The sequence below is a fragment of the Anolis carolinensis genome, chromosome 3, assembly GCF_035594765.1.
Source record: "Anolis carolinensis isolate JA03-04 chromosome 3, rAnoCar3.1.pri, whole genome shotgun sequence".
Taxonomy (NCBI): domain Eukaryota; kingdom Metazoa; phylum Chordata; class Lepidosauria; order Squamata; family Dactyloidae; genus Anolis; species Anolis carolinensis.
The window spans coordinates 205,226,255-205,252,913 of NC_085843.1; the positions used below are offsets into that span (position 1 = coordinate 205,226,255).

Below are 26,659 nucleotides of genomic sequence, written 5' to 3' on the forward strand. Positions count from 1 at the left end.
ATATGTCCAGAGTAGGATGACTAAAATGACCATGTGCTATGAGGAGCGGTTTAAAGAGTCTTCTTAGCCTGCAGGAGAGCAGGTTGAGAGGAAACATGATAGCCATGTTTAAATATTCAAAAATTATATTAATTTTAAAAGATTTCATTTGGAAGAGGGGGCAGTCTTGTTTTCTGCTATCCTGGAGACTCAGACCAATGAATTCAAATAACAGAAAAGGAGATTCCACCTGACTATAAGAGCTGTTCAACAGAGAAACTCTCTGCCTTGGAATTTGGTGGGGGCTCCTTTAGAGGTTTTAAAACAGAGGCTGGGTGGCCATCTGCCAGGCATGCTTTGATTGTGATTTCCCTGCATAGCAGGGGATTGCACCCGATGAATCTTGTGCTCTCTTTTAATTCTGTGATTCTATGAATAGTGGAAGTTGCTATTTCCTCATTTCTCTTGACTCTTGGTGATATCATCTAATATCTGGGTATCACTTAACCCAGATCCAGCTGGACAGAAAAGTTTGAGTAATGGAGTTTATTTTTTAGATGGATTTAGTACCTTTTGGAAAGAAGCTCCATGGTTGTGGTTATTTTTCTTGGCTAGTTGGGAGAACTGAGCTCTGATCCATTACCTTGTGCTCCTTATTGATCCAGAACCACTTGTAATTGAAACCTTGAGACCAGGGAGTTTATATCAACCAAATGCCTTGTCCCAGTCCTCTTGCCTCCTTTACCCCACTGAAAAGTGTTTTCACTGGTGTGACATAGTCTTTATCAACAGCAATTATTCCTATAATAGGTTCGGCACATTGGATAGCTCTTAGTTCATTTGAACCAAGAAACCATCCTGTCCAGCTTAAGAACAAGTTGAAAAATTAAACCATAGTTTGAAGTTGGTTTTATAATTTGTCTTGTTCTAAAGCTAGTAACCATAATTTCCCAGTTCAGAAAGAAAACTAGTTTATTAAAGATTTTCTTGTTAGTTGAAAAGGAAGAGCAAAGAATTTTTTAAATCCCTATCAAAATATCCAAATATATACATCTCAGTGGAAAGGCCATGATAGTTTGAAGCAGAAATTAGAGCAGTGTCCCTCAGCACTTTAAAGACTTGACATCTTTACTGTTGCATGAGTTTTTATAGGATAGATCATTAGATACAACATCTAATCTCAGTTGCAGAGGTTCACAAAGATTTATTCCTTTCCATCTCCCTGCACCTCCCCACCCTGCATTTCTACATTTAAGTACCATTTTCCCATTATTCACATGTTAGCTCGGAGCTACCCTTCAAGCTGTCCATTCCTTTTTGACACAAAGTTTTATATACGATTTCCTGTATTATGGATTTTTCTGTTTGAGACAACTTTTCCCCAGGAATGGAAATAAATGCCCTCTGTTATTTGGAGCTATTTAATAACTGCTGGAATATAATTTCAGTGAAAAGAGGGATGCAATTACTAATTTTTTCACTTCTTTATCTCTATGAGCTTTATCTTCTACTTTTACTGCATTTGTAGCCATGTTTAATTTTTTTTCTGCCCATACTCTTCTAATAATGCAAATACTCATTGCCAATTACCAATATTCATGACCTTTAGATTCTCCTCTAGGAAATAAAATCAGAAAACTGCCTTGTTCAGATGTGATGTACAATTATACTGCTTTGCATACTGTGTGGAAAAATTATCTTTATCTTTGGCTTGCTTTTTCTCCCAAGGGATCACTCGGGGAGGCTGACAGATCAATAAGATTTAATTATCATTAAAAGGCAGACAAGATTAATTTATCATGTATCTGTAATGAAATCAGCTTCATGTGTACAGAACTGAATAAAGGGTATTTTACAATGTCATTAATACATTGTATTACTTTAGCTTAAAGTTTCGTTTGACAAGTTTACTGTGTGTTCAGAACTGAGCTGAAGATAAAATTATGACTAGATTTAAATGAAAGGGCCTTTAAAGGCTTACTTATTTCTGGCTCTTCTATAGACAGAATGGCTCTATTGAGCAAGACATATGGCATTTGCTTTCATGGAAGCACTTGAGCATAACGTGATGAGATTAATTCTGTGTGTGTATTCTTACACACAGTTAAAGGATTCCTATGAACACTAACTGGGACTATTCCACTGTTACTATATTTGTCTGTTTTGTTATACATTCAAGACATCCATAGTAGTTTTCACTAAAATTGTGTTAGTTCGTGCCATTATGTTGCTTCTCCAATTTTATTTTTATCCATTACTTTATTTTCCGTTTACAAGAATAGGTACAGCAATTTCAAGAAAGTGCTTGTCTTGTTGCCTGCTGGAAATGATGTTATTGCTACTTTATTGTTAAGATGCATTTCCCAAATGAAAATGACCTGTAAACAGAATTTTGGGCTTCATGGCTCTATAGTCCGTATCAGTGATTACATTAGTGAAAACTAGAAATGGAGGATTTGGTTTTTTTTAACTTGTCAAGCAAATAACAATGGCAGGGAAAGAGCATTTCTGCTGAATAATAAGGGTGAATTGGAAGCTACATGCCCCAATATTTCTGAAGAGTATAAATAGATGCCCAATAGCAACTTAAATATTCATCAAACTCAAGTGTCATCACAATCAAATGCAGTGCTTACAATTAAACTTCTGCATGGTACCATTCAGAGGTTTCTAGGTGCCAGAGGCAAAACTCAGCATAGCAGCCTATGGGACCTTAGAATGCAAGACGTAATGTGCAAATACTTCATAACTCATTCCTTCCTCCCACTCACCTCCAAAAAAAAAAGAAGGTCTTCATGCACCAAGCAGTTGCTGCAGGATTGTTACATCATATTGGAATAAATGGCTAGAAGATAGTACAGAATGGGAACGTGCTTGTGCTGAGCAAATATCAAAACATTTCTAAAGCAAATTGCTCATAGTCTAAAACCCAAAGACAGAGTGGGTGGTAGCTCAATTCATAATGATTACAAATGTTGTGTGAATTTGATGCTGTGCTAGATTCAGTTCACTAATGGGAATAGCTTAGCTACCTAATGATAAATCTACATAAATATATCCAGAAATGTGGATAACTGATGACAGTTCTTTATTTTGAAGTATATTTCAATTATGCGTAAGTGAAAATAAATACAGTAGAGTCTCACTTATCCAAGCCTCGCTTATCCAAGCCTCTGGATTATCCAAGCCATTTTTGTAGACAATGTTTTCAATATATCGTAATATTTTGGTGCTAAATGCGTAAATACAGTAATTACAACATAACATTACTGCATATTGAACTACTTTTTCTGTCAAATGTGTTGTATAACATGATGTTTTGGTGCTTAATTTATAAAATCATAACCTAATTTGATGTTTAATAGGCTTCTCCTTAATCCCTCCTTATTATCCAACATATTTGCTTATCCAAGCTTCTGCCGGCCCGTTTAGCTTGGATAAGTGAGACTCTACTGTATGTGTATTATGTACTGTTATTTTCATCCATTAGCAGCAATGTCAAGTGGCAACCTACGTTTGTGAAAACAGTTGTTGTAAAGCAATATTGGCAGAACTTCTGTTTCATTGGAAATCAACTCATGTATATTTTAATGGAGGTCACTCATCTGTTCAGCAGCGGAATGTCAAGCAATATGTTATAAAGTGATGAAATATGGACTAATGGCCACACAGTTGGGAATCAGCCCAGAATCCCAGTGGATGTCAGATTAACCACCAAATCATTTCTTTTCTAGATGAAGTAGCTTGATGTCATTCATCCTATTCTATCTGGAAATGATTGCCCAGTTCCAGATTTTTCTTCTATTTTCTCATTTTAAGTTCCAAGTTTGCATAGATGTTACAAAAGGGAGCATTCTTAACATAGAAAGTTCACAAAATGGGCAAATGAAGTTCCAGACATCAACTGCCAACAACAAGAGGAAGAACATATGGGAAAATCACCAAAGATTGTATAGTTAGCAGAGTACATGGAATGTAGATGCATCAGAAATCAGGCCATGACAATATTCACTCTGCCTTTGTGAGTTAAACAGCATGAAAAAACAAGGGAAATAAGAAAAAAGCATTTGTATGACATGTGGCCATGAGTTGCAGTGAAAGGATTGATTTGGAAGGAAGTTCCCTCCCCCCGTTGAGATTTTTAGTAGGAGCATCAGCATGAAGAATGTTCAGGAATGAGGAACCCCATATGGATTTTTCACTTACAGAGTCTTTCCACCTCATCAGATGGGCAAAATTGCCAATCCTATGCCGATTTCACCCTTCTTCAGGCACGGAGGCAGCCGGCTCCCATTACACTACATTGAACTACTTCCGGCGGGGCTTCGTGCCTGAAGAGGGGTGAAATCAGTATAGGAAGCAGCAGTGGCAACATGGGAAACTTCCCATGTAGCATTGAAAACAGTGGGGGAAGCCAGCCATTGATGCTTCCCCCGTGGGACGAGGTTAGGGGGAAGCCGGATGATTCGGGGTGCCAGATTCCCCACTGGACCCTGCCAGATTTGCCACAATGCGCATTGAATCCAGGAGAAAATGTGAAGAGGTCTAAGGACTTCTCCTGTAGTATGCAAGTTGGGGACTTTCTCAGTACTAACAAGCTTCTTAGGTAATTCCTTGCTTATGGTTGGCTTATTGGATTTGGAACCTTCAGAACAGTTACAATGCCTTTCTAACAGAAGGTTTCTTTGCCGTGTTGGGAAAAGCCTGGTGCCAGTTTAAACTAAGGGTTGTGTATTATTTGTTCATTTATAAACTTTTGCCTACTTCTTCAACCTATAAGCTTCCAAATGTAGTTTTATAAGGAACAGAAGCACAGCAAGTACTTATTAAAAAGTAAAAAAAAAATTAAAGGTGACAATGATGTCAGTTCTCTTCCTTTCCTGGGAACTTTTCGTACTACACAGTTATAGCTGTATGAATCCACATTAACCATCATGTCTGCATCCTGGTAAAATCTTGGGGTTTATAGTGGTGGAAGGCACTGTAACTCTCTTGGTAAGATTTCTATATACTCTATCCTAAATTTTAGATCCCAGAATTTCCTAGGATGTAGCCTCCCATGGGATGGTAAAACATCCTGGCATCTCCTGGGCAATGTCCTTGCAGACGGCCAATTCTCTCACACCAGAAGCGACTTGCAGTTTAGCAAATCTCTCCTGATATGAAAAAAATTCCATAACTGTGTAGTGTGGATCAGTCTCTTGATACAGGTAGAAAAGACCATGGTGAAAATTTGCTTTAATGGTTTTTACTTTCTTGGAGCTGAACTGATGTTTGTACAGATTCTTTTGGCATTTCAGTGTTTTTTGTATTAACATGTTGATATGCGGGGAGTGTTTAAATTACTTTCAATATATCCCATTCTTATCTATTTTTATTTATTTGTGTACATTATACAGTTTTGAGGTTTGTATGCATGCTTAGAAAAGCTTGGTTTAGAAACTAAGTACCAGTATATCAGTATATTAAAAACCAAATGCATATTTTGCTGCATTTGTTTTACTCTAGAAGACACCTTAGCTTTTAATTGCTTTTGAAGGATTCAAGCACTGGCTGACAGTGGGGCACCAGGAAGGAATAAATGGGGCACTCTTTTTCTTTAATTTGTATATTGCTTATCTTATTTAAATTGATATATCATAGCACTAAGGAGGGAAAGCAATTTGTAAATGAACATTTATTAAAACATCAATAAACATGTACATCAGAAAATCATAACACAATTGGGTCAGGAAGGTCTTGAGTAACATACGACTCAAACATAACACAGATGTTGTGTTGCTGGCCCTTGACTTCCACAGGCAGTGATGAGTTTTCAAGTAGGAGAGCCATGGTGAATTGCCAGAATTTCAATGATGAAAGAATCCACAAAGCTGCAGTGCATTCATAATGAATATTTTTATTTAGGCAGTACAAAAATTAGAATATATCCGTATCCTTTACACACTTGAAGATGCCAGTTATCTGAATTTGATGAACTAGCAAAATGGAAAAAGCAAGTAGGACCCTACAATAAATTTGTTGTATTGTATTGCCGCTGCTGCTGCTCATGTGACGCCTGAGCCAGCAGCTTAGATCAGGGGTCCCCAAACTTTTAAAACAGGGCCAGTTCACGATCCTTCAGACCGTTGGAGGGCCGGACTATAGTTGGCCACCAAGCAATAATAATTAATAATAATCAACAACAACAACAACAACAACAAAGAGAGTTGGAAGAGACCCTTTGGGCCATTGAGTCCAATCCCCTTCTGCTTTTGTGCACCAAAAGCACAAGCAAAGCACCCCTGACAGATGGCCACCCAGCCTCAATGTTAATAATAATAATAATAATAATAATAATAATAATAATAATAATAAAAAAGAGGGTTGGAAGAGACCCTTTGGGCCATTTAGTCCAACCCCCTTCTGCCTCTGTGCACCAAAAGCACAAGCAAAGCATCTCAGACAGATGGCCACCCAGCCTCAATGTTAATAATAATAATAATAATAATAATAATAATAATAATAATAATAATAATAATAATAATAATAAGAGAAGAAGAAACCCCTTGAGTCATTTAGCCCAACCCACTTCTGCCCTTGTGCCGTGGGGGCCGGATAAATAGCTTCGATGGGCCGCATCCGGCCCCCGGGCCTTAGTTTGGGGACCCCTGGCTTAGATGAATAAACAAAGTAACCAAATTACAAATTACATCCGTTGTGTGGATCTTGCTTTCATGTACAGTTGTGTAAATACGTTTTTTTTAATATTTAGAAACTGAGCCAATCTTATGTGCTCCCATCTTATTATGCTCCACTGACTTGCACAAAGATTGGCTCAATTTCTTTGAGATGGGCTTGATCTGGGAGAAGAGACAGCTAGGGAACAATATAAGTTGCAACCTGAGTGATGTTGAAATGATTTTTGAACAGGCATATACATTTACATTCCCAGGCATATATTTAATCACAATATTAAAAGTGGGCTGTGTTGCAGAACTGTCATAAGTCAATGTCTATGACAGTGATGACTCTGGATGTTATATATTTTTCTCTATCTGGCCAAACTAAAATGTGTGGGAGGTTATAACAATATCTAATAACCCTGCAGGTCGATGAAAGCTTCTTTTGTTTTCAGTCACACTTCTGTTTAAATCATTAGATATGGTTATCAACATTTCAGAAGTGTTGTGAACCACTCAGATCCTTTGCAGGACTATCATGTTCCCTGTGCTTTCTCTCCTATAATAAGAGGACTATCATGTATATTTGCTTTGGAAATTCCACTTTATAGACTCTTTTTAACTTTTTTGAACACTAATAAATAATAGTTGTAGATCTACAAGGAGAAGAGAGAACTTCCTGGTATTTACTTAGGTTACTTCTTTATTTGTATAATAAAGAGGGAAAGAAGTTAGAGCTGAACATCAAAATCACTTGAGATTTTTTAATTGTTTGGGTTTTTTAAATTTACAGACAGCTTTAAAACTAGTAAGAAGACTTCCTACTTTTTCAGCTTCTTCCTTATTATTTTTCTTGCTTCTTTCAGAGGAGGAAAAAGAAGGGAAAAGGGAAATGCAGCAAAGAAAGGAACACAGAGTAAATCTTCCCATTTTCTACTGTCCTTCTTACCTTACTCATAGAATTCCTTTTTAGCTATGCCCATAGTGAGGACTGATAAACAATTGTTTCACTTACTCTACCCCTGGAAGAAAAGGCAGAAAAATGCCATTAGTGAAAAATAGCAGAACTATGGCCTGTTGAGTAATTTGGAGGTCTCTTGTTCCTCAGCCAGCTGTACTGATATTTTTTTAAGTATGCCCCTTCCACATCTTTACTACATTGGAAGTCAGAGTCTAGCTTGATTGCCTTGGGCCCTGGTTTGTCTCATATTCTTCTAGTTCCAGCTGCATTGATTGACCCCCAGTTGATAACTAGTGACCTGGATATTCCCAACATACATTATTTTGTTTTGTACTGATATATATTTGCCAAAATTACAATTTTTGACAGTAAGATCTTGAACCAAAACTCATGATAGCCCTAAGATGTCGATATGTGCAGCAAAGAAAATTATCACTACTAATACTAGTAATAATAATTGTAGTACTAGTATTAGTTGTACTTGTAATAATAGCATCAGTAGTTACAGTAGCAGGAGTATATAAAAATTAAAAAGTAAAGATAATAGCAAATACTCTACTTGCAATAACACCTCTACCTGTGTTTGCAAATAATCAGTTTGTGAAAATATCTATCTTTTGCTGAAAACATAGGGGTTTTTTATTGCTGAAATGTGATAAGATAAATCTTATAGCATCCATTGTAGACTCACTTAAGTTGAGTGGACCTAAATAGTTGTCAGTAATCAGATCTCATTCATTTTAGTTTAGCCTAGACACTGCCATAAAATCTAGAGTTGGAGCATGGTGGGCGAATTCTGATTTCCCTTCTTCCCTTGTTCACACCCACCAATGTTTCAAAACATATTGGAAGCTAATTTGACTTTTTTTTCTGATGTTTAATTTTTAATGACTCTTTGCCACATTATGGATATAATAGTGTCCAGTTCTGGGCATCAGACTTTATGAAGATTATAGGATATATCTATAGAAAAGTAAAAGAAAGTAAGACAAAGAAGATGAAAGATCTGGAAAGCAAGCCTTCTAAGGGAAGCTGTGAGAATTGTGCATGTTCGAAGAAAAGAAGCTATGGTCTATAGAAGTTCACATGCTGAGTGATTATGTGGAAGATGGAAAGGGCCCTCATGCTAAAGGTTGCCATATGTTTCACAAAGCAAGTTAAGCCCTTCTCTACATCACAACTTGTGTTGCAGGAAAAGACACTGAGGCAGATCCTTGGGGAGATAGGCAGCAATTGGAGCATCCCTGCTTTCCCCAAGAGGGCTCATTTCAGGGACGGAGAGCTAGATAAAGTGAGGCAGATACTTCAAGCAGAAGAATGAAAGACAGGGCAGGAGTTCATGACACAGGTGGGTTAAAATCCCAGAGCAGGAGGCTTACCTGGGCTGGTATTTATTGAAAGAAAGAATAGTCGCCTAATAGGAAAAACAACGATCTGTTGTTAGACTGATTTTATCTGAGATAAACTGAAAGTAAATCTGAAGTCTTTTTCTAAAGCTGGTAGAGTTTAAAATCTGTATGGATGATGGGGGCATATAACCAGGGGACAATTTGCCAGAGAGTTTCCTGGCATATTCCATGGCCAATAATAAATACTTTATTTATAACCCACCCTATCTCCCCAAGGGGACTCAGGGCGGTTTCCAGCTGGAATAATATAGTGGCAAAAATTCATTAAACATTTATCCATTTATCTGAGCAATCACTTGTCCTTGTTGGAGTGGGGTGAGCAATGCTCAAGTGCCAATCTGAATGTAAGCCAACCTATTGTGCTATGGGTAAAGATAGTATGGATAACAGGGAACACCTTGCAGAAGGAAGTAATGGAGACCAGTTTTGTTGTTACATGCCTTCAAATAATTTCTAACATACAGTGATCCTTAGTCAGCTCTATCACAGAGATCTTTTCTTGACAAGGTTGGTTCGAAAAAGTGAATCCCATTGCCCTCCTCTTAGGCTGAGAGATTGTGAGTTGCTCAAATTTGCTCAATGAGTTCCCAAATAGAGATTCAAACCCTTGTCTCCCATAGTCCTAATTCAACTCTTAAATCACTGCACAATGCTGTCTCTGGACCTCAATACACAAGCCTCTGAAACACAACTGCCTGTACCACCACAAGTTACCTAGTGTGGTGTCCCAAAAGGAACCTAGAGTAGATTTGCTCCAAGTTCATGAGGGAGACTTTTACTGCTACCTCACTCCCTGCAGTCTTCATCAGTTGATCAGGCACTAGGGTACCAGATAACCACTAATCTACACAAAAGTGTAAAGAACAGACAAACAAACCCTGGAGTTGTCTGACACAAATGTATACATTACATGATAGCAATTGATGCCTTAGTCTGCTTGTTCATTGTCCTTTTTTAATCCCACAGTTCCTATGCTTGCTCTACCCAGTTCCTCTTTCTCCTTATCTTTCTGTTCCCTTTGGATTTGCCCCCCCCCCCTGCCTTTTCACCTTCTCTCTAAAACTAATTGAGCCTATGCATGTATCTGAGCATCTTGATTTCCCTGGTGCTGCTGTTCCATTTTTCCCACATTTTCTCCCACTCTGTTTCATCTTTATATCTGGGACTTTCTAAAATGTATTATTTTTCTGTTGTCGTTTCTCCTTGTCTCCAACCTCTCGCCTCTTACTCTGGACATATGGGTTTCTTCCCCTGATTGCCCCTACTTCTGTGCTATTTCCTATTTCTTTATGCATCTTAGTTTGTTGGTAATCCCCCTTCCTGCCTCAAGCTCACTGAATGTGGGCAATCAATTTGTCCTCCTTGAGGAAAGTTTTGAAGAACTCTGTGTTCCGGTTTTCTTTCTTTCCAGTTCAAGAAATGCCACTTATTACTTGTTTAGCTTCTTATTCTTATATTTTCATAGCCAAGGAGGAAGAGGAGTGAGTGCCAGAATAAGTTGACCAGCTTTACAAGAGGAAAGGGGTCATGACTTGCCTTAGACAAATGTCTTTGGCCAGGATAAGCCCTTTTTGGGGGGGGGGGGGGGGGGGGGGATGCTACAACTCCAGGTGATAAGAATGAGCACATTTCTCTGGTCCATGGCGAGACTCTTTGTATTCCCTTCACTTCCTAGTGCCCAACAGGCACTTGGGATGCACCATGACTAAATTAGCCATGCCAGGACTGTCTGAGGCCTTGAGATTTCAATGCCAAAACTTGAGACCTATGGACAGCCGCTTTCTAATACTACAGCGAGTGGGCTCTGGTGAAGTTATGCATATATATGTACCCATGCAAGGCAATATTCTCAGTTTGAGATCCCCACCAATCCTGAAGGCCAGAGAAGAGAAGCCAAGTCCTGAGATCTATAAACTCAGATATATCTGGTTAATGGTTATAACACCAAACTCTATACATTGTAGCCTATAAAGTCATAGCAATTTTAATCCAAATCTCCTGACTTGGTGTCTGTTATATTCACCCTTTTTTTCTCTTCCATGTGGTTTGCCATTAATACCGTAACATTCATTGCTCAGAGGGATTCCCTGCAATGAAAACGTTGCTCATTGTTCTTGCCTAGCTATCATTCTACTGTGCTTTTTAAAAGGAAAACTGTGAAACAGAGGGGAAGATAGAGGCAAGAAACCAGAGACCTGACCTAATTTTGTCAAAAAAATGGCAAGGATTTCTTGCAAAGCAGAGTTTCGTTTTTACAACATGAGCATAGGGTCCTGTATGCAATCAGCTGTAGTTAACTTGGAAAGAGAAGTCTTGAGTTCATTTGAGGCTCTTACTTCTATGCAGGGTCAAGGAATTAATCAGAGGCCAAAGTCAGTTGAAAGAGAGGACAGGGACCCCTGGTGAATTGGCAGATGCGTTGACAAATTGGTCTTTCATCGGAATATAATTGATTATGTAAACAAGATGGAGCTGTTATCTCTAGTGTGTGGAGCTCGGTGATATAGTGGATTCTCCATACAGCTCCTATGGTGAGAAAGGAAATGTGGCTAAACTTCAGATTTGCATTTTGCAGACAGAGATTGTTTTCTGAGCCCATCAACAAACACTTTTGTGATGGCAGGAGGGCACTCTAAGGAAGAGGCATATATTGCATTGTGGGTGTAGAGAATTAATCTGTTTTGTTTTACTTACCTGGCAGGATCAGAAAACTGTGTGGCCCCTCTCCCAGTACCCTGGGGAGTTCCTCCACCCTGTGGTCTATGCATGCACCGCTGTCATGCTGTTGTGCCTCTTTGCTTCAATTATCACCTATATTGTGCATCACAGGTAAGAAGAGAGGTGCCAGTTATTGCCGTTTTCCCCCTTCTGTTCATTAAGATTTGTTCCAAGCCATCTTCTGCCCTCAACCTACCTGCCCATCTATTGTTTCCATGTTTGTAACAATCCAGTATTTAGCAGATATTCTAACTCGGTTTCATTTCTACACATAGTTCTTTGAGACTATTTGGGACTTGAATTGGTTAGTATCAAGCAGAATAAACATAATTTTGTTGCTTATTGAGAGGAAATTTATAATCCAAACAAGCAAGGTTTTAATGCTTTGCCTCTTGTACTGAAATAAGTATCCAAAATAAACAGAGGTTTATTTTGATGATTTTGCCATTCCTGCCACTTGTGCCTCTTTAAATTACTTGCAAAGCATATTCTGGCTGGAAATATTCCATTTTTCTCAGTGAAATTAGTTGTTTTACAACAGGTTATAGTAGTGTTGGGTAGACATTTGTCTTCTCCCTGCCCCCCCCCCTCTCTTATACAGATACACACACACACATACCCATGAACTCTCATGAAGGCTCAAAGATTAGGACCCTTTCACACTACACTGTTACAGTGCTATGGATTCCACTGTAAATGCCATGGCAGCATCCCATGAAAACCTGGTATTTGCAGTTAGCTGATCACTTAGAAACCACAATCAGAGTGTTCAAGCACTACCCCAAAACTACAAATGTAATGATTCCCTAGTGTCAGTTAAATTGGAATTGTAACACTGTAACTGTCTAGTGGGAAATGCCCCAGGAGAAGTGGCAAATATAATGGAATTTATCACAACGAACTCTAAAATCCATTTATACAAAAATCCACTCCTATCCTCTACTTCTATGGCATTATTCTCAGCAAATTTTGGATAAGGAAGAAGTTTTAATTGCTGCCAATATTAGACCATTTCGAATTAGAAATCCTTTCCAATTTACTGCAAATCACTGTTAAACTCTGATTCATATTTGTGTTTTCTTCCAAAAAATAGTCATGGATGTAATTAATTTCTGTTATGAGTGAACCCAAAGTCCTGTTTTATTGTACTAAATAAACATTTTGAAGCTTCTGTAAAATGAAGTGATCTTTGCTGCTTTAATTCAGAATGAACTCATACTCTATATGTCTGGTTTTGTCTACATTTAATTAATTAGGAGTTTCATGCCACTGTTTCACACAGTTGCGTTTAAAGCAGGGATGAAAATTGAGGGTCCTTCATGTGTCATTGGACTATACTTCCCAGGATTCCTTACCTTTAGAGCAGTAGGGAGTAACAACCAAACAGCATCTGGAATGCTACACAATTCAAACCCCCTTTTAAAAGGATCACTTTGTAGGTCTGTTCATTGAGGGGCTTCTGCTGGTGGTAGTACTCTGGTTTAAAGCTAATTATGCTAGTCAGATTATCTTGTGAACTGCTGTCTGACATATCTTTCCAAGACTTCTCAGAAACCTATGAAGCAACTAAACTCCCTTGCCACTGGAGTAACTAAATTGGAGGCCTAACTACATTTAAGATTATCATAAGAATTCTGTACCTCTCTCTCTCAAAAAAAGAGATATTCCTCTAATCACTAAACTTGTAGCATTGCAGTGACTTAACTTCAATTGAGTATTTAGAAATACAATTTAGTCTCCCAAGGAAAAAGGGCAGGCAAAGTACCAAAGAGAATGTAAATACACTAGTCATTAAAATTCTGGGTGTGAATTATTTTCAGTGTTCCACACTACAATGCTAGGAATTTGGGAACTAAAAGAAAATTTCATCCAGGACAGCATTTTGCCATGTGCCTCCACCCTCCTTTGGTTTCTGCAGTCCTACTTTGCTTAAACGATATAATGCTATGGAAATGTATAGTCTGTAAGTGATATGAAGTCTTCTCAAGGCCTCTTGCTGCTACAATCAACAGACCTACATCTCAAAAAGTCATTGGTGAGACCATCACAAAAAAACAAGGTCTTTGGTTGGAGTCTGCTAGGACTGTAAAATGATCTGCCGCCATCTTGAACTACAGAAAACTGTAGCTTCTGCTGTAATTTGGCAGCAGTTGCAGTAGTAGGAAGAACCTACCTACTTATGGGGTGGGTAGGAGGAATGGGTGGGTGATGATCTTTCTTTATACCCTGCCTTCCCCTGAAACAGAAACCTATTTTTCCCCAAACTAAGTTGTGATTAGTGAAGGATGGTAATGACTATCAAATTTGACCACTAATGGAGAGCTGCCACCTAACTTCAGTAGTGGCAGTTGGAGCCAGGATGGGGTCAGTAGTCTAGGTAGGTTTTTTTTAAGAGGGTTGGTTTCCAATGCAACACCTTCAACCAGAAAGGTGACCATCTCTGTTGCAGAGATGTATTTCCATTTTCAGCTCTGATACTAAGCTGGCTCAAGAGGCAGCTTGTTGGGTAGAAGCACAGAGAACTCAGCTGGGCCTTTAAGGAAGAGTGGGGTCACAATACAGGGAAAAAAAGAAATATTGACTTTTGCTAATTAAGCTTAATATAAAAAACACAACCCTACAGTTTTTGTTTGGTAAATTGTGTATCTTTCTGCGGGCTTGTTTGCATAACAACCTCTTTAAAAGTTGCTTCAAGCTCTGTTTTGTTTACACATCCAAAAGGCTAATGGAATGCTAAAACAAAACCAGAAGGGGGGGAAAAAGGAGAGAGAGAAGAGAGAGAAGGAAAGCGGGAGAAGAGAGCCAGTCAGGCTCTATAACTTTGCTTAAGCAAATGATTTGACTTGCGTCTGAGTCATCTCGGGACAAGAGATCACACAGTCAGGGGTATTAACAGGTTCTCCATGGGAGGTAGTCTTCAGAATATAGTGCAGAAACACAGGACTTGGAGACAATGATTCAATAAAAAGATTGAAGACCAGTCTTCTTGCATTTCTCTAGCATGTCTGTCCATGAAAAGTGTACCGATACAGAACAACAGCTAAGGTTCAGTTGTTTCCAGATCTTGAAAACATTTCTTTTTGGACCACACACACATACACACCCAATGAAATTGAGGCATTCTAGGGGTTGTAACTTAAAAGTGGAAGATTCCCCATATTTATACAAGTATCTCCAGCACGTCATATGTTTGAATCCATGACTGTACATTCAGTGAATGGTTGGAATTTCTGCAATGCTGTTCAAAATAGCTGTGTGACTTTGTTTTTATGTTAACTTCAAACAGCACAATTCGAATCAGCAGGAAGGGCTGGCACATGCTTCTCAACTTCTGTTTCCACACGGCTCTCACGTTTGCTGTTTTTGCTGGTGGAATAAATCGTGTAAAATATCCAATTATCTGTCAAGCGGTGAGTGCATGCATTCCAATTAGCATTTATTTTTATAATGAAACAAAATTATGAATTGTGCATATTTATGGTTCCTATTGCTCTTCACTTGAATGAATGGATTAAGCTCTTCTCAGAATTTAAAACTAAACCACTATATGGGAAATGTTAGTTTTCATACTAAAAGGACACAATTGAGTCGGGAAATTAAATCTTTATTTCTGAGCCTGAGTATTTCTCAAACAATTTACCCATATATTTTTCCCCAAATAATTTTTATTAAACATTTACTAGGAGAGTGATGGGTGAGGGGACAAGAGAAGGAAAAAGAAAAAATTGGGGATAATAGATTTGTTATTGGTTAGTTACGTCTTTATAAATATGTCGCAAGGAGAAAACAAAGAGGGTGAGAGTTGTTGAGGTATGGGGAGTTCTTTTGCAAAATTATTATTGTTATAACTAAGCCTTTGTCTCTCTTACTGTGACACGTATTTCATAAATATTGAGGATTCTAAAAATTTCAATTTTAAGTACACTGGTTGTATCTTCTTATGTCTTCTCACATTGACTTCTGGACTTCATATATTCTTTTTCTAGTTCTTCTTCAATGGAAATTGATCTTAATTTTTCATAACAGATTATTCCACATTAAATCTTTTTTTAAATGTTATTATTAATTTATACAAAGAAAGTTCTACAATTATCATTTAGATTGTTAGTAGGTTAGTATTTATATAATTTTATCATTATCATGCTGTTTTTCTTTTTGTATTACATCAAATATATTTTCCATCTACAACTCTTGGGTTCAAAAACTCTTCTGATTTAACCATAATCACTCAATATAATAATATTTTTATAGCCCACTTAAGAGCTTTTCCTGATAGCTCCTAAAGGCCAGATCTCTCAGACTTCTTTTTCTCAAGGTTTTGTTCCCACTAGCTCATCTAGCCTTGTTTTATATCAGCTTGCTCATAATTTTTATTGGAAATAAATTGTAATGGATTGGAACCAAACTTAAAGCAGACCCATTGAAATCAAGTCATAACAAATGTAAGTCTCATTGATTTTCTTGGGTCCACTCTTACTATAACTTAAGACTTGCTCTAACTCATTGGAGCATAATTCAGTGGAATTTGTCCAATAATATGTATGCTTACAATTGTTCAATTATTATATCTCCCACTTTTGCTTTACAAATATGTGAAGAGTTGTTTATTTGTAATTCTCCTTGAGATCTCATCTTGAGAGTGCTTTTATTGAGCATTTCTAAGCCTTTTAAATTATGTCATCAGTACTCAAACTGTGTTGTTACTAAGTACACTTTGGGGCATCTTGTTTTAAAAATAGGTTGTGATTTGAATCAAATGAAATAGTGCAAAGAGCTTTGCTGTTGAGTTTCACAGAGAATTTGAAATGAGACTACATTTTAGATCAGTGTTATGTTTTCAGAATGAACTTCATGACTGTCTCTTTCTCCAAACAGTTATATTAAGTTGGATTCAGAGCATGAGACTGACCAAAGAGCTGAGTGCTAGGAAATAGTTTTTGTTGATGAATGAGGAAGGAGCAATTAAAGATTTATGAAGCATGTATGAGGTGGAAAACAGATCTGTCTTCCTCTGTCAGTAAAACTGGTGGGAAGTAGATTCAGGGCAGGTAAAAAGTACTAGTACTGTTTTATTTGGAACATAATTTATGGAATTAGCTAGTTTAAGATGTGGTTTTATCACAGGCATATTTAGATTCCTTGAGTTTGTCTGATGAAACCCATTTAGCAAAATGGAATTTCCAGATTCAGAGCTAGTATAATACAGCTCTGGTGGAAAGCAACAATGGGAATGGCATGTTGCCTTCATATTCTGTTTTTCGAGGCATCTAGTTGATGTCTAACTATGAGTTTCTGCAGACCAGGTGATAGCAAGTATGAGTGTGAATGATTTCTCATACATTTTATTTAAATTTACGACAGACCTAATTTTATATACTCCACCTACAGGACATTGACTAGGATCTTGTTGGTGAACCATGCTATTTGTTGCCTTTTTCCATGGTTGTGCACAGTTAGGGGGGAAAGCAGGCAAAAGCTGGCTGCTTTGAGCAGCCTCATGGTCCAGTGCTTTCCTTCCTTCACAGCCTCTGCACTTTCCTCCTTCTGTTGCCATAGTTCTGTCCTTTTTTTATATCATCATGGTTCTGGATTTTATACTTCTATGCTTCTCTCATTAATACAGAAAACTTGGGAAAGTTTTATGTTTAACTTGAAAAAGGCTATAGGGATTTCTTCTAGCCTGAACCTTCACTGATCAGCCTATTCACTCTCTTTTGAAATAAGGAGATTAATCTGCCTTCATTTGAAGTCATAGAATCACAGAGTTGGAAGGGGCCATTTGAGCCAGTAGGTCCAACCTTTTGCTCAATGCAGGATCTCTAATTAAACACATGTGTCAAACCTAAGGCCTGTGGGCCAAATCTGGCCCACCATGTCATTTTATGTTGTCTGTCAGGTCTGAAGATCATGGCCCTTTCCTTCTATCTTCTTCCTCTTCTTTGGCCAGCCATACTGTGTAGGAGCTCTGCTTGGGGTTGGAATACACCGTTCTCCTTCCTTCCCCACTTAGACCCCTTCCACACACCTGAATAAAGCCCCACATTATTTGCCTTGAACTGGGATATATAGCAGCATGGACTCAAATATTCCAGTTCAAAGCAGATATTGTGGGTTATTCTGCCTTGATATCCTGGGTTATATGGCTGTGTAGGTCTCTTAGTCATGCTCTCCTCCTCCTCCTCCTCCTCCTCCTCCTCCAAATAGGGAGAAGGATCAAGATATATGATGTTCCCCTGCTTTCCTTTTCCTTCTTTTCTGCCCCACTTACAGGGCACAGCCCAGCCCAAGAGCAGCCCTTTCCACCGCCATTTCTTGGCTGTCTCCTCCACCATGGCAACATCCCTGACTTGGAGAGGGAGAGGAAGGGAAAGAAACAAGACCCACAACCCAGTGAGGTGAAAGAGACTCCATTCTGCCACTATCCCAATAACAGCAGCTCTCTCTTCTCCTTCTTGCTAAATTGGGATTCTCCTGAGAGCATCACCTACATACATGTCCAACTTGGCATTGACCAGTCCTAAATTTGAGCAGGAGGCAGCCTCGGAAGCCATCCCATTGCCGCCAGTGGCACAAAAATTTTCATTCTTTTCATAAGCGAGATGAAAATTCTATTTGTATATAGGCCCTATTTTCAGAAATGGAAAAAATACAAAAATGAGACAAAACAAATGAAACTACACAAAACAAACAGCAATTCCATACAAATGCACAACACTAAATGAAATGCCCCTCTCCCCATTTATGAAATTTTGTTAACTATCTAAGGAAACAAGGGATGTAAATTCTCAACTATTTTTATCTTCATGTGCGAGAGTGAATAATTCTCCCAACATGGGAGAAAACAAATAATTTTTCTGCCATATTTACCCTGCATCTAAATATCCCAAATTGTTGAATACTATTATCCTGTGAACAAAAACATCAGGATATTCAAAATACAGAGGAAAATGGCAAAAAAGTTCATGCTGGTCTATTATTCTTTCAAACTGGGTTTTCTGACTATCAGAAAACCATTTTTAACCTAGAAAGGAATCCATTATTCTCTCCATTCCTATCATAGCATTTATCTTTTGTTTGGCTGTGTAGTTTGTGTAATATACTGCAAGAATAATGTAACAATCTCTCCTACTTTCCCCTCTCCCTCATTTACTTTCAACAATCATGGCTTTTTTTTTTTTGCAAATGTATAAACCCTTAACATAAAATGATACTTACACCTTGAAGTCTATTACTTTTGAACAAGATGTCTTTTACTAACATCTCAACTGCTCAAGGATTGACGTATTCAGAACCATTCTAGCACAGCTTTTCCATTCTATGATCAAAAGGAATGCTGTTGTTGAGTGGTTTGGAACAGATATTTTGTGTGGCTCCTAGGGAGAAAAGAAGTGAGCTGGACTCAGCTAGGAGAAAGATATAAGGAAGAGGAATACCTGGGAGCAAGATGAATGAAACACAGGTATATGCTAGGGGAAAAGGTAGGGAAAGTAGAACGGTTGAAGAAAAAGGCCAAGGATATGAAAAATAGAGATAAAATTTTGCACAACTACAAATTGTGCTCCAGTTGCGCCCGTACATTGGGAAACCACTAATCACTGGCCACATGAACACTGTGGCCCCCAATAAATTGTCATAAAAGAAATTATGCTCTTAGAGGAAAAGGGATGCCCACTCATGCTTTAGACCATAAACAACCTGGTTCACTATCCTATTGCTCCCAGCTCCCAAAACTTTCAATTACTGTAGACTGTGCCCGAGATTTTGCCTTAGATCTATTTCCTCTTAACTGTATCGTATGTTTCACTGCATTACTTCTGGAAGTCTCTGGCCTGCACTGTTACCTAATTCATTTCACTCCCTTAATCCTCCCTTGGCCAAGATCCTCATGTATTCTGTTTTTCCCATATATCTCCATTGAAGATTATTCGCTGTCATGCCATCACATCCAATTTTATTTATTTATTTAAAACATTTATATTCCGCTCTTCTCACTCTGAAGGGGACTCAGGACGGAGCACAACATATATACGGCAAACATTCAATGCTGGAGCATAAAATAAACCATAAATATACATAAACACTAAAATAAATTATCTTCACATTAAAACCATTATTTAAAACCATCGCGAGACAGCCGCACTGTATCCGGTCAGCAGGGTGAAATTTCCTATTGCTGTCGTTATTGCACTGCCCCAATGGCTTTGTCTCACAGCCAGGCCTTTACCATCTTTCTGAAGGACAGGAGGGAGGGGGCTGATCTAATCTCGCCAGGGAGGGAGTTCCATAGCCAGGGGGCAATCACTGAGAAGGCCCTGTCTCTTGTCCCCGCCAATCGCACCTGTGATGGTGGCGGGACTGAGAGCAGGGCCTCCCTGGAGGATCTTAATCTCAGTGGTGGTTCATAGGGGGAGATGCGTTCAGACAGGTAAACTGGGCCGGGGCCGTTTAGGGCTTTATAGGCCAAAGCTAGAACTTTGAATTGTGCTCGGCAGCTAACTGGCAGCCAGTGAAGTTGACGCAGCATGGGAGTTGTGTGCTCCCTGTACGCCGCCCCAGTTATTAACCTGGCTACATCTTGCTGGACTATTTGAAGCTTCCAAACAGTGCATTGCAGTAGTCTATCTTAGATGTAACGAGAGCGTGGACCACCGTGGCCAAGTCTGACTTCCCACATATCTTTAGAACCCATATCTGGAAAAAAAGCAGGCAAAAATTAAATAAACAAATAACCTCAGGCAGATATGTATCAATATACTCACACTTATCCATATATTCATTCAAAATTATTTCCTGTGTGTGTATATAAAAGGAATGCCTTGGACAACCTTGTCCACACAAACTCATCAATCCATTTACAAATATCCTTTTGAAAGTGCAGGTTTACCCACACTATTAGCTTTTGCTTTTCTCTCTCTGCCTGCACATGTATATACACATGGTTCCCTTGGATACCCTTTGAAAGTGCAGATCCAGCTGAATCTATGCTTTATAAGAGTTCATCTCACTCTCCTTCTATCAGCTCAGTTTTTAAGTGTATATACATGTCTATATTTTAAAACAACCTTGAAAAATATAATGGGGAAGGTAGGAAGGGCAGGCTAGTTTCTCGGTCTCTGTTCTGCTACCTGGTTTTTTGGCTCCTCTCTATCCTTTTTTGAACAGCAGAAGCAAGACTAGTAGTCCAAAAGGAGAAAGAAGGAAAAAGAGTGGGAAATAAAGCTTTGTGAGAGTAGTTGACCAAGGTGAAGGGCTGTGTTTTTCTGGAGCTGGTTCCACTGAACAATGAACAATGATATTCATGTTGGGCCAACGTCTCCTAGTATTCCATGGGTACATTAGTGAACATCTGGTTTTTCACTGAGCAACCTGGGGACTGTAGTATCAATCATGTTTCCTCATCTCCTTTCTGCTGAATGGTGGAAGCTAGAAAGTATAGAAGATTCCTGGTGTGTCAGGGTTCTCATGAATTACGTCTGAGGGCCAAAAATGTTCAAACAGGTCGCAATTGCGACGGTGGTGGGATCGAGAGGAGGGGCCCCCCTGATGAATGGAGAGACCGTGCAGATTCATAGGGGGAAATACGGTCACGAAGGTAGGTGGGTCCCGAACTGTTTAGGGCTTTATAGGTGATAACCTGCACCTTGAATTGGGCTCGGAAAATAAACAGCAGCCAATGGAGCTCCTTAAACGGGGGGTAGACCATGCCCTGTAATTTGCTCCAGTTAATAGCCTGGCTGTCGAGCGCTGGACTAGTTGAAGTTTCCGGGCCGTTTTCAAGGGCAATCCCACGTAGAGTGCATTGCAATAATCCAGTCTAGAGGTAACTAAGGCATGGACCACCATGGCCAGATCTGACTTCTCGAGGCACGGTCGCAGCTGGCGCTGTAGTCTAGAAAAAATCTAGAGGTCCTACATAATTTCCCATTCCAGCTATAAACACTGATGGGGCTGGTCTGTTTTTAAGAGCTGGAAAAAAGGGGATTCTGTTTGCCATAATCTGGCAAACCTTGACATCTGTTTGAGAGTCAAAGAGGAGTTGAGCATCTATGGGAGAAGCTCACTTCCAATAAATTATCTGCCATGCTGACCGAAGATAAGCTTTATTCAACAAGGTATTGCGTACTGTCCTGCCATATTCAGAGATGGAATTTTGCACCATGTAGTTGTCGTAATTATTGCCATTTACTTGTCTTGACCTTAGTCAAGATATATACATAGACACTGCCTGTCCTTGTGAGATAGCACTCTTAAATATCAAGGGCTTATCTACTAATGTAGAAAATGCCAAGTCATAATATTGAATTCCATTATCTGAAACATTTGCATTCATTATTCTGAGATAAATATCTTTTAATGCCTAGACTAGTGGCTGTTAATTTGGGGCAAACCTAATCACTGTTTTCTTTATCTGTACTTTTGTAAAAGAGGGTAGTAGGATAGTTTGTAAGGCAGTCATAGTTAGGTAATTACATGAGCACAAGTGACTATCTGTTGCTGTTAGGTTAAGATGGATTCCCTCGCAGATTACAAAGTGACAGACTTAACATGCTAATAGAAAATTAATTTGCCTAAATAAGTTATTAATAAATTTCTCAGAGACAATTTATAATGAATTTCTCTCCATAATTTGGATGGTCTATGTTAGTTATATATTGCCAAGGTATCAGATTCCAAATGATGGTGTAGAAGAGTTCTGTTTATTAATATGTGTATAGCCTTAAGGCAGCTACTTTCCCTTCATTCCCCCCCAATCTGCTTATGATCAGTCTAAGAAACATTTTCACAGACCAAGCAATCATATAACACTTGGCCATCCGCTCTGATATTTTTCCACCTCGTTCCAACTGCTTCAGCTTTTCAAATTTCCACAAATGACACATGCTGAGAATAACAGATCTGGTCTGTAGTTATATGACCTGCTTAGCCCATAAAATAGCCCTGTATCCACTTTTCCATATACAAGTAAAGAGAACAGTGAGTTCAAAAACAAATAAGAATATCAGAATGACCCTGCTGTATCAGAACAATCTAATTTACATTCTATTCTGCTAACACAGTTTTTTAAAGTCCAATAAAATAGATTTCAATGCTATAAAGCAAAGGATCTTTTTTTCTGATATTTCTGAAAATTTTCAAAGACTAGTCAGTATCTTTCAAACCTATTCTATAAAACATATAAAATGAATACATTCTCTTGAGCCATTGTTCTTTTGCATAGTAGACTCATATCCCAGGTGCAGTGTGACTCACTTATCTGTGGTTTCGCTTGTCCATATATGGCAAAATATGTTGTCTTTAGGTAGTGGGTTCCCAGTAAAGTTGGGCCCGAATCCTGTTTCATCTGTTTCTTTTGTGGTTTTGTACCGTTCTGACAATTCGGATGGCACGGAATTGTACAACCCCCTCCAGAACAAAGAAGCAGTGAAATGGAAAAAAAGGGGGAATGGTAGCTGTTTGGTCAGCTGATTTTTGGTGCTCGGCTGTAGGACCTGCCAGCCAGAGCCTACAGCTAAGCACCAAAAATCAGCCGACCAAACAGCTACAGTTCCCCCACTCAATGTTCATAGACCCTGTGAGCCGGGCCTACGACCTATTGAGTGCTCGATGGTCTTAGGTCCTGCCTGTTGGGCCTACGGGTGTTGAGTGCTTAGCTGTAGGCATTGAGTGCTCAATGGCTTATAGGCCCAGCTCACAGGGCCTATAGTCAAGCATTAAGCACTCAACACTTGTAGACATATGAGTTGGGCCTACGAGCATCGAGCGCTCGATGCTTACCTGTAGGTCCTGCAAGCTCAATTGTAGCTCCTGCGGGCCGGGCCTATGAGCCATCGAGCGCTCAATGCTCATAGGCCTGGCACTCAGGGCCTACAGCTGAGCACTGGGCCCACTTAGATGCCCTGGCTGGCAGGCCCTGGTGCTTTGCTGACCAAGGCCCGAAAAATTTTTGTTTTTTTGGGACCTTGGACAGAAAAGCTCATTCGTATAGGCGCCCCTTTCCCTAAGCGGCAGACAGACACGGAAACAGCCATACAAATGGTACAAATAGAAACAGGTAGTGATTCTATTCAAATGCAAAAGACGACTTCCCAGGTGTTTTGGCCTACTATCCCAGAAGTTCCAGCCAATTTACCAGCTGTTAGGATTTCTGGGAGTTGAATACCAAAACATCTGGGGGCCCACAGGTTGAGAACCACTGCCTTTTTTAGATTCTCCACTCTCCAGGAAATGTCCTTCATTTCAATAGGGTTCACTAGTATTCAAGGTTGTGCATATTTATGAGGAATCCAGAAATGTATCCTTCTTGGATATAGAGGTCATACTGACAATCAAAATAAAGTTTTAAATCAGAGAATGCAGATTGTGCAGATCTCCAGATGTTGATGCAATGCAAGTGCTATATTAGCTTTACCCCCAGCATAGATGATAGTGAGGAATGCTGAGAGTTGAGGTTCAAACAACAAGTTTTGCAATTTTCCTTCTTGGGCTAGATCCAACTGCTGGTTCAAGTAGACTTCTTACCCATTGAACCAATGAGATTTCCACATATATTGATTTACTGTTCAGCAATTAAATCAGTGGAACTAGTCTATGTGAGACCAACAATGATACTTTATCCCAAACATTTTTCTAAATTGGAAAAAAATGTGAAATGGAAGACACTATTGGATCATATGTCATAGACCATTCTGGTTGCTATGGATACTGTCCAGTAACTGTCTGTAATGTTTGTTTCACCTCAAACCGTGCAGTATAGTTGGTCCTCCATGTCTACAGATTTCATCATTCATGGTTTGTAAACATTAAAAAACAAAAAAGCAAACCTTGATTTTGCCATTTTGTATAAGGGATGCCATTTTACTATGTATATAATGGGACTTGAGCATCCAGATATTTTGGTATCCACAAGATGTTCTGGAACTAAAACCCACTGAATACAAAGGGAACAGAAGTAGTTTGTTGGGAGAAAATAGCATTTCCCAGAAACATCCTCCTGTAGTTTTAGTGCTGAGAAAAATAAAAATTCCAAAGAACTAGAATGATCCCAAGGGAAAAGATGTTTGGATCACACTAAAACATACATGTGAATTTTACAAAGGGAATATAGATATCACGTAAACATTGCTCTAAAAGGGTTTTTTTTAAAAAAAAAGCTAGGAGAAATCCCTGAAATGTATTTGTGCATAGAGAGGGAGAAATTAACTAAAAGAAGGATGCAACCAAAGGTTCCCCAAGGGAACCAGCATATTATGTAGGTTTATGCAACTTTTTATTTGGGTAATCAGTAATGAAACTAGTCATTACCATAGCAACTGCCACTATCATACTGTCTTTAAGATGTCTCCAAAGATAGTGAACAGATTTTAAAAGCATACACAGAGAATGAATCTTAACCTTAAAAAAATTGTGTGATCCAAAACTTTTAAAATCAATAAGAGGTTTGCTGTTGACTTCACTGAGATATGGATAGTATTCACTTATCACATTTTCATTTGGCTGGTGGTCGGTGTAATATGCCCAGGGGATTTTAGACACTTAAAAACCTCAGTGCTAGACATGTGCACAGAAAAATCTGCCACAATAAAGTGGAAATGACATTTTGACTTACACATAGTATTTGTACAGCAGCTGAGCTCATTGAGATTCTTCTTCTGTCCCAACACTGTGAAAGGATCTCTGCGTTTTGAGCTCAAATTCCCCTACAAGATCTTCCACATTTTGAAAGCCCAGATAGCCTTTCTTATATATTTTTGTATCCTCTGTCCACAAGGCCATGGTTCCTAAAGCCATTTGGTAATGAGAGAAAGGCAACTCCCACATACTTCAGCTTTCATTTTCCTGCTGCCTGTCACACCTTCTTGATCATTGAAAACAAATCTGTGGATACAAAATGAATACTGATGAAAACAAGCCCTGCATTTTGCTGCCTGTACCCATAAGTACATTTATCAGCCTTTTCATTATTCCTGAAGTCGAATATTACCATAGAATTAAAAAGGACAGAGCTGAATCCTGGGTCATGTTAAACTCACCTCCATTCTCCCAAAACAAGCTGTTACAGAGAAATACCATGTTAAGGAAAATCAGTAGTCATAGTCAAGGACCTAGGGGACAGCATTCTGTACCCAAAGAAATTCTGAACAACCTTTGCGCATATCATGTTGCAATAATCAGAATGAAATGCAATTAATGGCCTGGTGTCACCATGACCAGATCACACAGTAAAACCTCCAGTCTTTGGATTGATTTAGTACACAGAATTATCCATCCAGTTCCCAGGACTTTCTGAACAAAACCTGCTATGCCCTTGTCTTGAGAGCTCTCCACTGTCTCCAGTTACTGTTCAGGGATAACAACAGGGATTTCCCTGACAATAGGGAAAATATTCAGGGTAATCCCCACTGTTATCCCAGTGATCAGAGACATTAGGGCATCCTTCCTGTTTGGTATTTCTGCCAGAATGACAAATGGCACATGAAGCTGGCTCTGCACTTAGCTGATTTGTGTAAATAAATACCAGCTGAGAGCTCTTGTCTCCATCAGAAAATGGAGGAGCAAAGTTTGGCTACTAGCCAGCAATTGTATGCCAAATGTTTTAAAGTACCACCTGGTGGTTTGGCCAAGGAGCTATTTATGTTGGATAATGACCACCTTTCTGACATCAGAAGACAAGCCCATATCTCCGATGCTATTCAGATTGATTTTTCACCCACACCCAAAGGAGTGAATATGTGTTGTACATCAAATTTTCTAGCATAATCATTCTAATTCCACTGAAACCTGGGCATACTGCAACCCATTTACTCGACATAATTGGAGCACTGTGGTTTCACTTTATGTTCCATAGCTGCATCCTAAGGAATCCCAGGTTTTGTACTTTGGGGAAGAACTCTGGTCGAGAATTCTAAACACTATAAGAGAGCCAGTGATGT

General features: G+C 38.9%; 1 protein-coding gene across 6 annotated transcripts in view; it reads left to right on the forward strand.

Moving 5' to 3' along the window:
* Nucleotides 1-26,659, forward strand: part of adgra1 (adhesion G protein-coupled receptor A1) — a 492,840-nt gene that overhangs the window by 379,479 nt on the left and 86,702 nt on the right. For 5 of the 6 annotated variants that reach the window (XM_062976119.1, XM_062976120.1, XM_062976122.1 and 2 more), the window contains 2 exons: nucleotides 11,713-11,840; nucleotides 15,016-15,139. The exons of the other annotated variant lie outside the window; for it this stretch is intronic. In XM_062976119.1, the coding sequence (XP_062832189.1) occupies nucleotides 11,713-11,840; nucleotides 15,016-15,139 (252 nt within the window). The remainder of the gene's footprint in view (nucleotides 1-11,712; nucleotides 11,841-15,015; nucleotides 15,140-26,659) is intronic. 6 annotated transcript variants of the gene reach the window in all.